The 14009-nt window shown below is 43.0% G+C and overlaps 1 protein-coding gene across 3 annotated transcripts in view; it reads right to left on the bottom strand.

Annotated features, from left to right (window-relative positions):
- Positions 1 to 14009, bottom strand: part of LOC147010871 (ribosomal protein S6 kinase beta-2-like) — a 66532-nt gene that overhangs the window by 29748 nt on the left and 22775 nt on the right. For all 3 annotated transcript variants that reach the window (XM_085859704.1, XM_085859705.1, XM_085859707.1), the window contains exons 6-7: positions 12524 to 12581; positions 5899 to 5999 (exon numbers count right to left, since the gene is read on the bottom strand). In XM_085859704.1, coding sequence (XP_085715830.1) covers positions 5899 to 5999; positions 12524 to 12581 — 159 coding nt within the window. The remainder of the gene's footprint in view (positions 1 to 5898; positions 6000 to 12523; positions 12582 to 14009) is intronic.

Genomic DNA, 14009 nt, shown 5'->3' with positions numbered 1-14009 from the left:
TCGCGGGAGATACCAATGATCCTAAATGCCTTGATTTCCACAGCGTTAAGCCGAGAAAGGTGAGAGGTGGGAGCACCAGCCCAGAGGAGAGAGTAGTACTCAACCAGGCTGGAGACGAAAGCTTTGTATGTGGTCAGGAGCTCAGGTGGGCCAAGGACGGACTTTGCACAACGGAGGATTCCGAGTTGGCGACTGGCTTTGGAAGCCAGCTTGGAAATGTGGCTTTCCCAGGAAACATCATGGCAGATAGTGAGATCCAGAAGCTTGAATGAAAGGACTTCTTCAAGAAGATTGTTGAGAAAGTAGATGAGGGGAGGGGGAGGGGGAGGGGGGTTCCAAACGGTCCTTTCGGAGAGACATAGTGAGAGTGTGAAATCTGTCAGTATTGAAAGACATGTTCCACATGTTGGAGCAGCTTGTGATTTTATCCAGATCTGCAGAGAAGTGAAGAAGTTGCTGCTTGCTGATCTGAGGGATGACAGATGGTACGGCAGAGGGTGGAGTCATCAGCAAAGAGATGAAGAGGATTTTCCAGGGTCGGAGAGATCATTGATGAAAACCAGAAAAAGAACAGGGCCAAAAACGCTGCCTTGAGGAACTCCAGCCTGGACAGGAAGAGGGGATGAGAGAACTCCATGAAGGGCCACACGTTGACTGCAACAGGAGAGGAAGTCTGAGAGCCATGAGTGGAGATGGACTTGGATACCATCGGAAGAGAGTTTGGTGAACAGGGCAGGGTACCAGACCATATCAAAAGCACATGATATGTCTATGGATATGGCTCTGATTTCATGTCTGGCATTGAGGATCTCCATCCATTGTTGGGAGAGCGGAAGCAGCATATCCAGGGTAGAGTGACCTGGTCTGAATCCAAATTGATGATGGAAATCAAGCCATTGGAGAAGAGGAAGGATTTTAAGTCTGAAGCGATGATGGATTCCATAACCTTGCTGATTGGGAGAAGACTAATTGGTCTGGAGTTGCAGGGATCTGTTTTTGCACATTTATTTATGTTGAGCGGTAATGTTTGCCAATTTCCAAGCAGATTGCAGATGACCTTGAGCCAATGAGAGAATGAATAGAACAGCGAGAGGGTGAGCAAGAGCAGTAGAGCAGGATTTTAGGACATGTGGGCTGATGCCGCCTGGACCGGTTGCAGAATCTGAGTCAAGGTTTGACATCAAACTCTCCACTTTGTCAGGAGAAAAGGACACAGAGTCCAGGAACAGCTGGGTGTGACTGGGAAAGGTGGGTACAGAAAGCGATGGGTTTAGGACACAATATTTAGAAGCAAACACAGAGTTTAGGCATTCAGCATTTTCATGTGCAGTGTCAGCTGTGTGGCCAGTTGACGTAAGGCACGGGATGGAAGGGGAACATGCATGAGAAACGGACTTAACTCGAGGGAGAGCACTCGGTAGAGTGCAAAACCTCCGCCGCCAATACTGCTGGGTCACTTAAGTGAACCTGATATCCTATTCATTGTAGGTCAAAACGGATCAGACTCTACTGAACCACCATTGAATAAACTAAACGAGATTGACGCGCATGTAGAAATGCAAAAAAAAAAAAAATTCAAATATTTTTCAAATAAAATCGAAATTTTTTTGAAAAACAAGTTGCAAAATTTTCTTTTTTTTTTCTCTAACAAATTTATTTATTTTTGGTTGGTAATCGCTTAAAACATGTAGAAATGCAAAAACAAAAATTCAAATATCTTTTCAAAATGGCCACCATAGCGGCCATATTGGACTTTGGATCAAGTCCAAAATCTAATGGCATGATCCTTGGACCATACCTAATCCCCCCACGAAGTTTCGTCGAAATCCGTCCAGGAGTTTTTCCGTAATACTGTTCACAAACAAACAAACAAACAGACAGGGGTGAAAACAGTAACCTCCGTCCATCTTCGATGGCGGAGGTTAACTAGAGGGGGAGCACTCGGTAGAGTGCAAAACCTCCGCCGCCAATACTGCGAGGTCACTCAAGTGAACCTGATATCCTATTCATTCAATTTTACGTCAACAGTGCTCACAGAGTTATAGTTTGCAACTTTCCCTTTTACTTTTAACTTTTACATACTCAATTAATTCGTCATAACTAGATTCCTTGAGACAGAAATTGATTTTACGTGGTTATATCCACCTCTTCTTCTTCTTCTTTCGGCTGCTCCCGTTCGGGGTCGCCACAGCGGATCATCCATATGATCCGCATAGTGATTTGGCACATGTTTTACGCCGGATGCCCTTCCTGACGCAACCCTGGTCACTTCTTACGACACAGGGATATGGTACACCTATTCTAACCGGGGTATACACCGGCCCAGTATACTGGTACTCATTTCGCCGACCTCGGAAGGATGACAGGCTGAGTCAACCCCCTGGTGTATTAATTCAGTGGCCCAACGGGGTTTGAACTCAGGACCTCTTGGATCCCAAGCCGCTGCCCTAACCACTGCGCCAACACCAGGATGTGGTTATATCCACCTGAAGTTCCAAAATCAGCCGCAATTATAATTTTGGCATGTTTTTTGTTGGAAATCACTTATAACATGTAGAAATGCAAAAAAAAAAAAAAGAAATCGAAATTTTGTTGAAAAAAAAGGTGCAAAAATTTTTTTCTCGAACAATTTTTTTTTGGGGGGGGGGGGGTTGGAAATCACTTAAAACATGTAGAAATGCAAAAAAAAAACTTCAAATATTTTTTCAAAATGACCGCCATAGCGGCCATATTGGATTTTGGAACAAGTCCAGAATCTAATGGCATGATCCTTGGATCATACCTAATCCCCACACCAAGTTTCGTCGAAATCGGTCGAGGAGTTTTTCCGTAATACTGTTCACAAACAAACAAACAAACAAACAAACAAACAGAAAGGGGTGAAAACAGTAACCTCCGATCTTCGATGGCGGAGGTTAAAACTAGAATGGCACTTGGTCTCCGCCGTGTAATGCTTGATCCACGAGTACATATCAGGCCCAATACATTTTTGAAATATCATGCTATCGAGTACGATATCGTTTTTGGCCCAATCTCTCAATGGTGAAGAATCACTTTCAAAATCAAATAATTCTCGTATCCAGGTCCAGATTCGGATCCTCACAAAATCGAATCAATTTGTCCTTGCAACACACCCAACCTGTCCACGAAGTTTCGTCCGAATCCGTCCGCAACTTTTTGAGATATCAAGCTATATATCTCTCAATGGTGAAGAATCACTTAAAAAATTATAGTAACCAGATCCGGATGTGGATCTTCACCAAAATCTAATCAATTTGTCCTTGTCACACATGCAACTGCCCACCAAATTTCATCCGGATCCGTCCACAACTTTTTGAGATATTCTGCACACAAACAAACAAACAAACAGAAAAATGAAAAATCCTGCTTAGCACGACACTTGGCGAATTAGTTGACCTTTCCGTGTGGAGGTCCAAGCTGTAATGTCATGGAATGTGTGGTGTTTATTTGTTCGTACATTGATAAAATGACGCGACGTCACAAATAACAATTATCAGGCGCGCGTTGTCATGGTAACGGCAGCAGATTGAAAATTTTCACAACTCATTTAAAGCCACCATGTGACATTCAACAACTTAACATCGGTGCTTGTTGCCTTCATTCTGATCGTAGAAAATATTTGAAAATACCTAGGAACATTGCTTTTCAACCAGCTTTACGATCCCGTTATCAGGTTTGAAATATGTTGTAAAACAAAAATATGTATTTTATATGTGTTTTTCATGTTTTGGGTGACCCTGACCTTGACCTTGGGTCAATTTCTATCAAACTTTGTACACATGTTAATATTAGATGCATAAATAGACAGTATAAGTTTCAATATAATAAGTGCAAAACTGTTTGAGAAATAGCCATGTGTAATTCACAAAATTACCCATTGGTTTATAATGGGCGATAATATAAAGTGATGCAGAATCCAGATCCTGATCTTGAACATCACCTAAAGTCACATATCTTTTTGCACTGTGGATTTCTATCAGCTGTTAAAATTTCATCCAAATCGGTTAAGAATTGTGACCTGTAGAACGAATAGAATTTTTTTTAAATCACGCCAATAGCTAAAAACTTTGACGTCATACGCTTGCGAAAACTGTGCATAATTTGTACAAACATGCATTTTAAAACATTTAGATATTCCATTGAAGTTTGTTTTGGCGTCAACAGGAAGTCGCTACGACTTCCGGTCACTGAGTTATGTTCAAAAGCTTGTTTTCACCTTTTTTTGATGTAACGTCGTGACGTTAAGTGCGATTATGACGTGATTTGATCCCAGACTATTTCTCCAAGATGGGCTATCACGTGTTAAAATTTGAGAACGATTGCTTCAGTAGTTTCGGCTGCACACGAGCGTAAATATTTTTTAAAAATGACGTGAATAGGCAAAACTTTGACGTCATACGCTTGCGAAAACTATGTGTAATTTGTAATAAGATGCATTCAGTAATCATTTAGATATTTGAATGAAGTTTAATTTGGCTTCAACCGGAAGTCGCTACGACTTCCGGTCACTGAGTTATGTCCAAAAATGTGTTTTCATATCGTGTGACGTCACGTCGCGACGTTTAGTCCAATTAAGACGGGGTTTGGACGTGGACCGTCTCAAGTGGCTTGCCTATCAGGTGTAAAAATTTAAGAACGACTGGTCCAGCCGTTTGCGCTGTAGACGACCGGACAAACAAACAAACCAACAAACGGAACAGACCAACATACTTGACAAAATCAAAGATTTCGCCAAGTAACAAGAAGAAGACGTCGTGCAGAGAACGATACTGGCAAAACCAAAAAAAAAAATTTGACCTCAAAAATAATTGGCAGTTGAATTCAATAACCAAATCTGCAACTCCTCTTCAAATTTCAATCAACCGGATGAAAATTGACAATTTTAGGTATTCGGCCTATGTTGACCTTTTGGTCCATGTTGACCTCAAAAATAATTGGCTAATTGAATTCAGTGACCTGAAATATAAATCTCTTCAAATTTCAAGTCAATCGTATGAAAATTGAGGATTTTAGAAATCTCACCTAAGTTGTTGACTTTTGGCCTATGTTGACCTTTTGACCTTAAAAACAATAGGCTTGTTGCTTATCACAAACTCTACCATGTGGTGAAGTTAGGTGAAGATCGGTTTAAAATTGTGACCTGTAGGCAATTGACAGACAGAATAACAATAAAAAGACGTCATGCAGAGCATGATATTTGCAAAATCCACCGCCTTCTCTAAAGGTTGCCATGGATACATCAAATTGTTCATTTCATTCAGATTAAAATTGACAATCTTAATCAAAGCTCAGGTCAACTGGTTGAAAATGGATTATTTTTCAGATTGAAATTGATGATTTTAGAAGTTTGACCTCGAGTTGATCTTTGACCTTTTGACCTCAAAAATCGTTGGTTTCCAAATTCAGTGATGCATTATGCAATTGCTGCTTAATATTCAGGTTGATCAGAAGAAAATTGATGATTTTTCAGAGGAAATTTGATGATTTCGGAAGTTTGACCTTGAGTTGACATCAAAAAATAGTTGCTTTCCCAATTCAGTGATGGACTGTCCTCTTGGGTCCTGATCCATTCAATATATGAGTGTTTGCTCTTGCATGAACCTCGACTATGTACACAAAAAAATTCATGCAATAGTCTCCCGAGAAAGGTCGTGCCAGCAGAAAGAGTAGATAGATTTAAATTCGTATTAGATAGGTACCTAGAAGCGTTGCTGATAAAGGGGTACAGGGATATTTGTCGTGGTTATATCCCTGTACTTGCGTGTGGATGGGTGATGGTAACTGGGTGTTGGTGTAGTGCATGCATGAAGGACCGAATGGCCTCCTCCTGCACCAAAGTCCTTGTTGTTGTATGATGATCATCATAATAGTTATTACCTTGTCCATTCAGCATGACATTCTCTGGCTTCAGGTCCCGATAGATTATTCCATGAGAATGAAGGTGTCCAAGTGCCAAGGTTATTTCTGCCAAATAAAAACTACAAAAAACAACAAAATCTTGGCATAACTACCAATAAATAAATACAATTATGCAGTCACATCAATAAAATCCTACACCGAAAGGACTGCCAAAACATTGAAACACTACATTTTTTAATTCACTGCAGATTAAAAAAAAAAACCCAATAATATAGTAATCCATTTTAAATTTGTCCCATGCCTTTTGTGCTGTGCTGAAGGCATTCAAGGTGGAATTGCCCCATTGGTAACAAAATGGTCAGATGATAATAGAAACTCAAATGCATTGGTCAAGGCTCGGTTTGTAAAAGGGGTTCCATGAAGCTCTCTTATAAACCAACACTTTAATCCAACACATGATGACATAAAGGTGATCTGCCACACCAATAATTTCTCTTTCACAGGAACTCAGGTATTGCTCATCACCATGACTCACCCCTACATCCAGGATGTGCACAAAATTGCGAGCACTGTGGTCTGTTCAAAAAGGATTGCATTTAATCGCTGTAATGACATTTACGAACTGGTGTTGGATTATCATGGCGCCTATGAGCTGGTGTTGGATCAGCATGACAGCTATGAGCTGGTGTTGGATTATAATGACAGCTATGAGCTGGTGTTGGATTATCATGACAGCGATGAGCTGGTATTGGATTATCATGACACCTATGAGCTGGTATTGGATTATCATGACAGCTATGAGCTGGTGTTGGATTATAATGACAGCAATGAGCTGGTGTTGGATTATCATGACACCTATGAGCTGGTGTTGGATTATAATGACAGCTATGAGCTGGAGTTGGATTATCATGACAGCTATGAGCTGGAGTTGGATTATCATGACAGCTATGAGCTGGAGTTGGATTATGATGACAGCTACGAGCTGGTGTTGGATTATCATGACAGCTATGAGCTGGTGTTGGATTATCATGACAGCTATGAGCTGGTGTTGGATTATCATGACACCTCTGAGCTGGAGTTGGATTATCATCACAGTGATGAGCTGGAGTTGGATTATCATCACAGCGATGAGCTGGAGTTGGATTATCATGACACCTATGAGCTGGTGTTGGATTATCATGACAGCTATGAGCTGGTGTTGGATTATCATGACAGCTATGAGCTGGTGTTGGATTATCATGACAGCGATGAGCTGGAGTTGGATTATCATGACAGCGATGAGCTGGAGTTGGATTATCATGACAGCTATGAGCTGGAGTTGGATTATCATGACAACTATGAGCTGGTGTTGGAGTATCATGACACCTATGAGCTGGTGTTGGATTATCATGACACCTATGAGCTGGTGTTGGATTATCGTGGCAGATGCTAATATTGAAGGTGCTCAAGCACACCACACCATGGAGGCATCAATGAAAAATAAAACTTAAATTTATCCTTCTTGGTTATGGTCTGACCTGGAGTTACCTTTTGGTGAACTCGCCAGAAATAGTTTTAACTTAAATGTATCGATAACTAGCAAAAGTACCCATCGCTTAGCTGAAGGATTCAATTAAAAGGAAACATGTCGTATTTCACAAACATTCTACGCTATAATTTGCCTGAGGTCATCTTCCATCTGCTTAGAAATCATCTACCATCACCTTTGCTCCATATTCCCCACTTAAGTGTCCATTCACCCCATGTCCCTCCCCCCCTTGCTTCTTTCACATCCCGTGCCCTCTTTACATACTTCACTTTCTCGTCCCCTTGCTTCACCTGCATCCTGGCCCCTCTCTTCTCCCACTGCGTCCCGGTCCTCTCTTCTGCCCACTGCGTCCTGGCCCCTCTCTTCTGCCCACTGCGTCCCGGTCCTCTCTTCTGCCCACTGCGTCCCGGTCCTCTCTTCTGCCCACTGCGTCCCGGTCCTCTCTTCTGCCCACTGCGTCCCGGTCCTCTCTTCTGCCCACTGCGTCCCGGTCCTCTCTTCTGCCCACTGCGTCCCGGTCCTCTCTTCTGCCCACTGCGTCCTGGCCCATCTCTTCTCCCACTGTGTCCCGGCCCATCTCTTCTCCCACTGTGTCCCGGCCCAACTCTTCTCCCACTGCATCCCGACCCCTCTCTTCTCCCACTGCGTCATGGCTCCTCTTCTCCCACTTGTTGAACAAGCGGATTCCATGTTGTATTTATACAGTACGTTTAAAATGTATCTTGTTTGGCATCATGCTCTTCTTCTGGTTGAATGTTGAGCTTTGCCTGCAAGCGGAGATTTTCAAATGCAGTACGGGAAGCGGTCGCCGGAAACCGGACACAGCCGGACGCATGGAGAGACACCACCATTAGCATTCTCTAAATATAATAAATCATTCAATTTTTTTTCTCAAAATATTCCACATAATTATAAAGTTGTAATTAATTTATTAAAGCAAGTCAAGCAAATGTGCCACTTGTTACAAGGAACTAGAACTATGGGAGCGGCCAGGGGGGTTGTGTTATATTTATTCAAACGTATAATTCAAAATACCTCCCCAAAATACACCTCACTGCACTGTAAATGGTGGGGACCTGTATTACCTTCTCCCACCTGAAGCGGCGAGACACGATACACATTCACATAGAGAATTTGCATCTCTATGTTGAAACCACAAATGAACCTTCGAGGTTCAATTCGAGGTCGAGACCACAATGAACCTACCGCCACAACTGCCATCACGTAAGGAGATCAACCCTGAATAGACCCCAGCATAAGGACAGCTACCACCGCTGTGGTGAGGATCCTAACCATGCACGGAATCATGGTGAATGCCCAGAAATTGGATCCACCTGCTCTTATTGCAAGAAACCGAACCATTGGCTTGCAGCTTACCGTCGACGTGTTAGCATACATTCAGTTCAAACTCAGTTGGACGGTGCTTGTGCTGATTCAACCGAGTACATGAATGAAACCAATGGGCAAGTTATATGGATTGGTGCACTGTAGACAATGGCTGCATCAGGAGGTGATAAATGGAGGCAGTCTCTCTTGGTATCAGGAAGGCAAGTGACCTTCAGAATTGATACCGGAGCTCGCTGCAACACAATGACACTATCTGATTATCAGCGTCTCATGCACACCGCCGAACTCCGTCAATCAGCCAAGGTATTGTGTTCCTATTCGAATCACAGGATGAAACCCGTAGCAGCGGTGGATCTTCCTATTCAGTACCGTGGCAAGACATTCGCCACAACCTTTGAAGTGGTCGCTCTCCCACAGGAAAACATAATATCCGAAGATACAGCTGAAGTTCTGGGTCTGATCATCAGACTCGATTCCATTGGAACTGAAGTGGACCCTGATGAGAGTCTTACTGACTTGAAGGAATATCCGGACCAAGTGCAAACAACTGGAACTCTGCCAGACATGTATACAGTACAATTAAATTACAACCTGGTGTGAATGGAGTAGCACACGCTTGGCGGCGACAACCAGCTTCCCTCTTGCCATGTGTTAAAACCCGACTGGGGGAGATGGAATCCGATGAATACATTGCCAAAGTTAATGAACCAACTAAATGGGTCAGCTCAATGGTGGTATCTCTCAGAAATGACAAACTAAGAATCTGTCTTGATCCATCTGATTTGAACAAAGTCATCAAGAGGGAGCACCATCCCATGCGCACGGTTGAGGAGGTCGTTGCAAGTATACCCGATGCCAAGGTGTTCTCAGTGCTTGATGCAAAGTCAAGGTTCCTACAAATCAAACTGGATGAGGAATCGTCCTGTCTGACATGTTTCAATACACCATTCAGTAGGTACAGGTGGCTTCGACTTCCTTTTGGACTGAAATGTGCACCTGAAATTTTTCAGACGATTATGGACCAGATGATTGAAGGCATAGATGGAGCATTCACCATCATGGATGACATTCTTGTGACTCTTCCAAACGTGGAGTTGCATGATCAAATTCTGAAAAAGGTTATTGAGAGACAGACAAATTACAGTCTGAAGTTGAATCTGCAGAAGTGCAAAATCCGCCAGTCACAGGTACAGTATGTAGGACACATACTGTCTGCTGATGGATTATCACCTTAACCGGCCAAGGTTGAGGCAGTTCATAGGATGCTGATTCGAACCAATAAGGAAGCCGTCAGGCACTTCATTGGATTTATCACGTATCTGTCAAAGTTCATCCCTCGGTTGAATGACGAATTAGCTCCACTCCGAGAGCTGCTGAAATCAGACATTGAATATCAATGGCAACGGGCTCAAGCCAGAGCATTTGAGAGACTGAAGGAACTTTGCTGTTCTCCGCCTGTTGTTGCATACTTTGATGTTAACAAACCAGTCGAGATTCACTGTGATGCTCGCCCAAGTGGATTTGGTGCAGTTCTCTTACAGGACAACCGACCTGTCGCATACAGTTCCAAGACACTTACGGAGACAGAGACACGGTATGCACAAATAGAGAAGGAGATGCTATCCATAGTTCATGCCTGCAAGAAGTCTCATTGTTATGTATTTGGAAAACCAGTCACCGTCTACAATGACCGTAAGCCTCTGGAAGTGATCGCCAAGAAGCCGTTGCTGTCCACTCCGATGAGACTGCAGAGCATGCTACTGTGATTGCAATGGCATGACCTCAACATTCAGTACAGAAGAGGGGAGGATATGCAACTTCCAGACACCCTTTCTAGAGCATACCTGCCAGATACTCATTCAGAACTGGACAACTTGGAGCATATTTCAATGCTGGACTTTCTATCCGTCTCTGACGAAAGGTATGCGGATCTTCAAAAAGCTACTCAGTCAGAACTCCGTCATTTACAGTCCATGATTCTTGACGGATGGCCACAGGCCAGGCGAGATGTATCATTCTATCTTTGACCATACTGGGATTCCCGGAGTGAACTTTCGGTTATGGATGGCATCACATACAAAGGCATGCGAATTGTCGTACCACCTACTCTGAGACTCCGCATGCTGAGCCTGATTCACGAATCACATCTTGGAATAGTCAAGTGTAAGCAGTGAGCTAGGGAGGTTCAATACTGGCCCTCAATGAATGCGGACATAGAGCAAACTGTTCAGAACTGGTCCGTGTGCAGACCATCAAAATCGCCTGCCTGCTGAGCCCCTGAAACTGACTCCTACACCAAATGTACCTTGGAGTGAAATTGGGACAGACCTGTTCCAGTTGGATGCTAAGATATACCTGATAAAGGTTGACTATTACTCCAAATTCATTGAGGTGGATGAAGTGAAGGAGTTACGCTGCAGTACAACTCTTGAGCGGCTTAAAGCACAGTTTAGTCGACATGGTCTACCGGAGACTCTACGGAGTGAATATGGGACTATGCACAAGTCACAACGTGAGGAAGTTTTGCAAACATCATGGAATCATTCTTAGAACATCAAGTCCCAGATATCCACGTTCAAATGGAGAGGTAGCGAGGACTGTACAAACCGGAAAACGACTCTGGCGAAAATATACAGACAAGCACGGCATTCATCTTTCACTGGCTGAACTACTGATGGGAAGACGTCCGAGGAATACCCTTCCCATTGCCCGAGGTCTTCTGGTGCCTCGAGCTTATGACCATGATGCTGTAAAAAGGCACTTTGATCTGAAAAAAGCAAAACAGAAGTTCTACCATGATCGTCACTCACTCAAAGCTCTTCCACCTGTACATCAGAATGATGAAGTTAGAGTGGAGCCTCCTACGGGTTTCAAAAGGTGGATACCAGCTGTGATTGTGAAGCAGCATTCTGAGCCACGTTTGAAACAGGTGACACTTATCGCCGTAACCGTCGACATTTTCAGAAGAACACCAGTGTAGCCAATGAGGGTGTTACTCTCGATCGTTCTTTCATTGATACTGATAACGCTACCAGTGAGGCCCATGATGGCTCAAGCTGTTCGTCAGACATGAAGCCTCCAGCTGATGACACTGCACCGACTGGAGATCTGGGTGAGCCAGACAGAGCGGTCACCCCGTCAGTGTCTACAGCTCTCCCAGTTACCCCATGCGTAACTTGTACTCGAAGTGGCCGTACCAGTCGTCGACCGAACAGACTTGACTTGTGATGAACCGTAAATGTTACCCTCGTTAAGTTTGGATGTTTCCTGGCACTGAATTGGATTTGATTTGTTGCAAGGTAGTGTTGCTTGAAGTGTTTGATCTGTAGTTTCGTTTAAGGACCGAGTTGGAGTTTGCAAGCGATCAATGCTTCCATTTTGTTTATGATCTCTGATTCTATTTCTCTGACTGAATTGGTTTGAGTTCCGTACTATTTGCTCATGTAATAACTTGTTCACTGCTCTTGTCCATCTTGAAGGGGAAGATGTAATGTATGTTTGAAGTGCCTGCTCTTCAGAAACAACTTTAGTGTTGTTGTTGTTGGTTATCTTAACGGAACTAGAAAAATAAAGAACGCACTTCTGGCATGGCTGACAAGCTGGAGTCTTGCTTATGTTACAATGAGCATTCCTTCTAATGCAACTCTAATCTATTTTCCAACAGTAAACATCTGACGAATGCATTAATGTGAATTTTAACAGCCATATTGAGAGTCCATTAAAGTTTGCTAGAATCCATTATCTCACAGGAGGTATCGATAAACATACCAGGCCGTATCCTCCAGGAAAACCCCTTCCTTTTCCAGCTGCATGAACAGCTCTCCCCCTGCCAAGCAAAGAACATTGACACAAGAGGTCATCACTGACATGCCAAAATGGCTGTATAAAATGACTACAGGTGATTATATAAGATTGGCTCAAAAACCAACCTTCAACAGAAGGTTTGCGCATTGTGGGCTGTTGAGCAGAGAACATTTATTTAATTATTTATTTATAGAGTGGAGGCTCGTGGAGGAGCTAGAACATAGATCGAATCATGATGCAACAGAATAAAACAAACAGGAGAAGGAGAAAAACACATCAGGTTTGAGAGACAAAATAGAGAGAGACTTTGAAGAGAAGGGATGTGAGGAAGAATGAGGACTAGGGGAGGAAACAGCGGTTGGACAAGATGGACAAAGAGGAAAACTGTCGACGAGGGGAAAGCTGAGAGGGAGGCATGAAGAAGGGGAAGCTAAGAGGGGCGTGATGAGGGGAAAGCTGAGAGGGGCGTGATGAGGGGGAAGCTGAGAGGGGTGTGATGAGGGGGAAGCTGAGAGGGGTGTGACGAGGAGGAATCTGAGAGGGGCCGAGACAAGGGGGTTGACTGAGAGGGTGTGGGACGAGGATGTGGGGTGAGGGGAAGCAGAGTGTGGGATGGGTACTGACATGGAGGGGTTTGCCACCATTAATTGACGTGACGCGGAATTGATTATCATGTGCACACAACCGCTGCAAAATTGACTTTTCAGGATTTCCAAACTAGATGTATGGAGACAGACCTCATGAGAGGGGTGGACAAACATTTTCCATTGAAGGCATGGAGGAAAGTGCAGCTGAAGGTATGAGGGGAGGGTGGATGAAGTTGAACTAAGCGTTTGGTCGTGAAAGAATTTTTGGAAATAAGCATTGTGAAAAAGAAGAAGAGGAAGAATACATGGGTCGTTCATGACTGAGTAGTAAGGAGAGTGACGAATTTTAAAATACATTACTAAAAGCATTTTAAAAGATATTACTAAGGGATTTGAAAGAAAAATGTTTCAGGCTAAGTGTATGTAAGTGGTTACCACCCCTATTTTAGGGCATACCTTGACTTGAGTGGCATTTTTGAAAGTCACAAAGACTACTACTGGTCATGAAATTTGGCTCATTGCACAGACAGTGTTCCATAGGACCTTAAAATATATAGGTTCATGGGTCTATGATGTATATTACTGAATCTACAGGATTTTTATTGAATATACATGCCCAGTATTGGCCTATTTTCTTGTTTCACCTTAATATGACATATATTAGACCATGCAAAAATACAATATATAAAACATTCCATATGAAATTTCTCATCTAATCAAAAGGTTGTCACCCACCGTCTGAGAAAATCAGCATTTGTGTCGGTCAGTGGTGGATTCGCATGATATATGCACATTCTGGCATTTTTTTTTTATTTTTTCTTGTATTATTGCCCTTTTAGAGCCCGGGACTATGAAATCCTCTA

This window comes from Eptatretus burgeri, chromosome 16 (assembly GCF_056783735.1).
Source record: "Eptatretus burgeri isolate ZD-2024b chromosome 16, Ebu_testis_v1, whole genome shotgun sequence".
NCBI classification, from domain to species: domain Eukaryota; kingdom Metazoa; phylum Chordata; class Myxini; order Myxiniformes; family Myxinidae; genus Eptatretus; species Eptatretus burgeri.
This window is presented reverse-complemented; position numbering and strand designations above follow the sequence as displayed.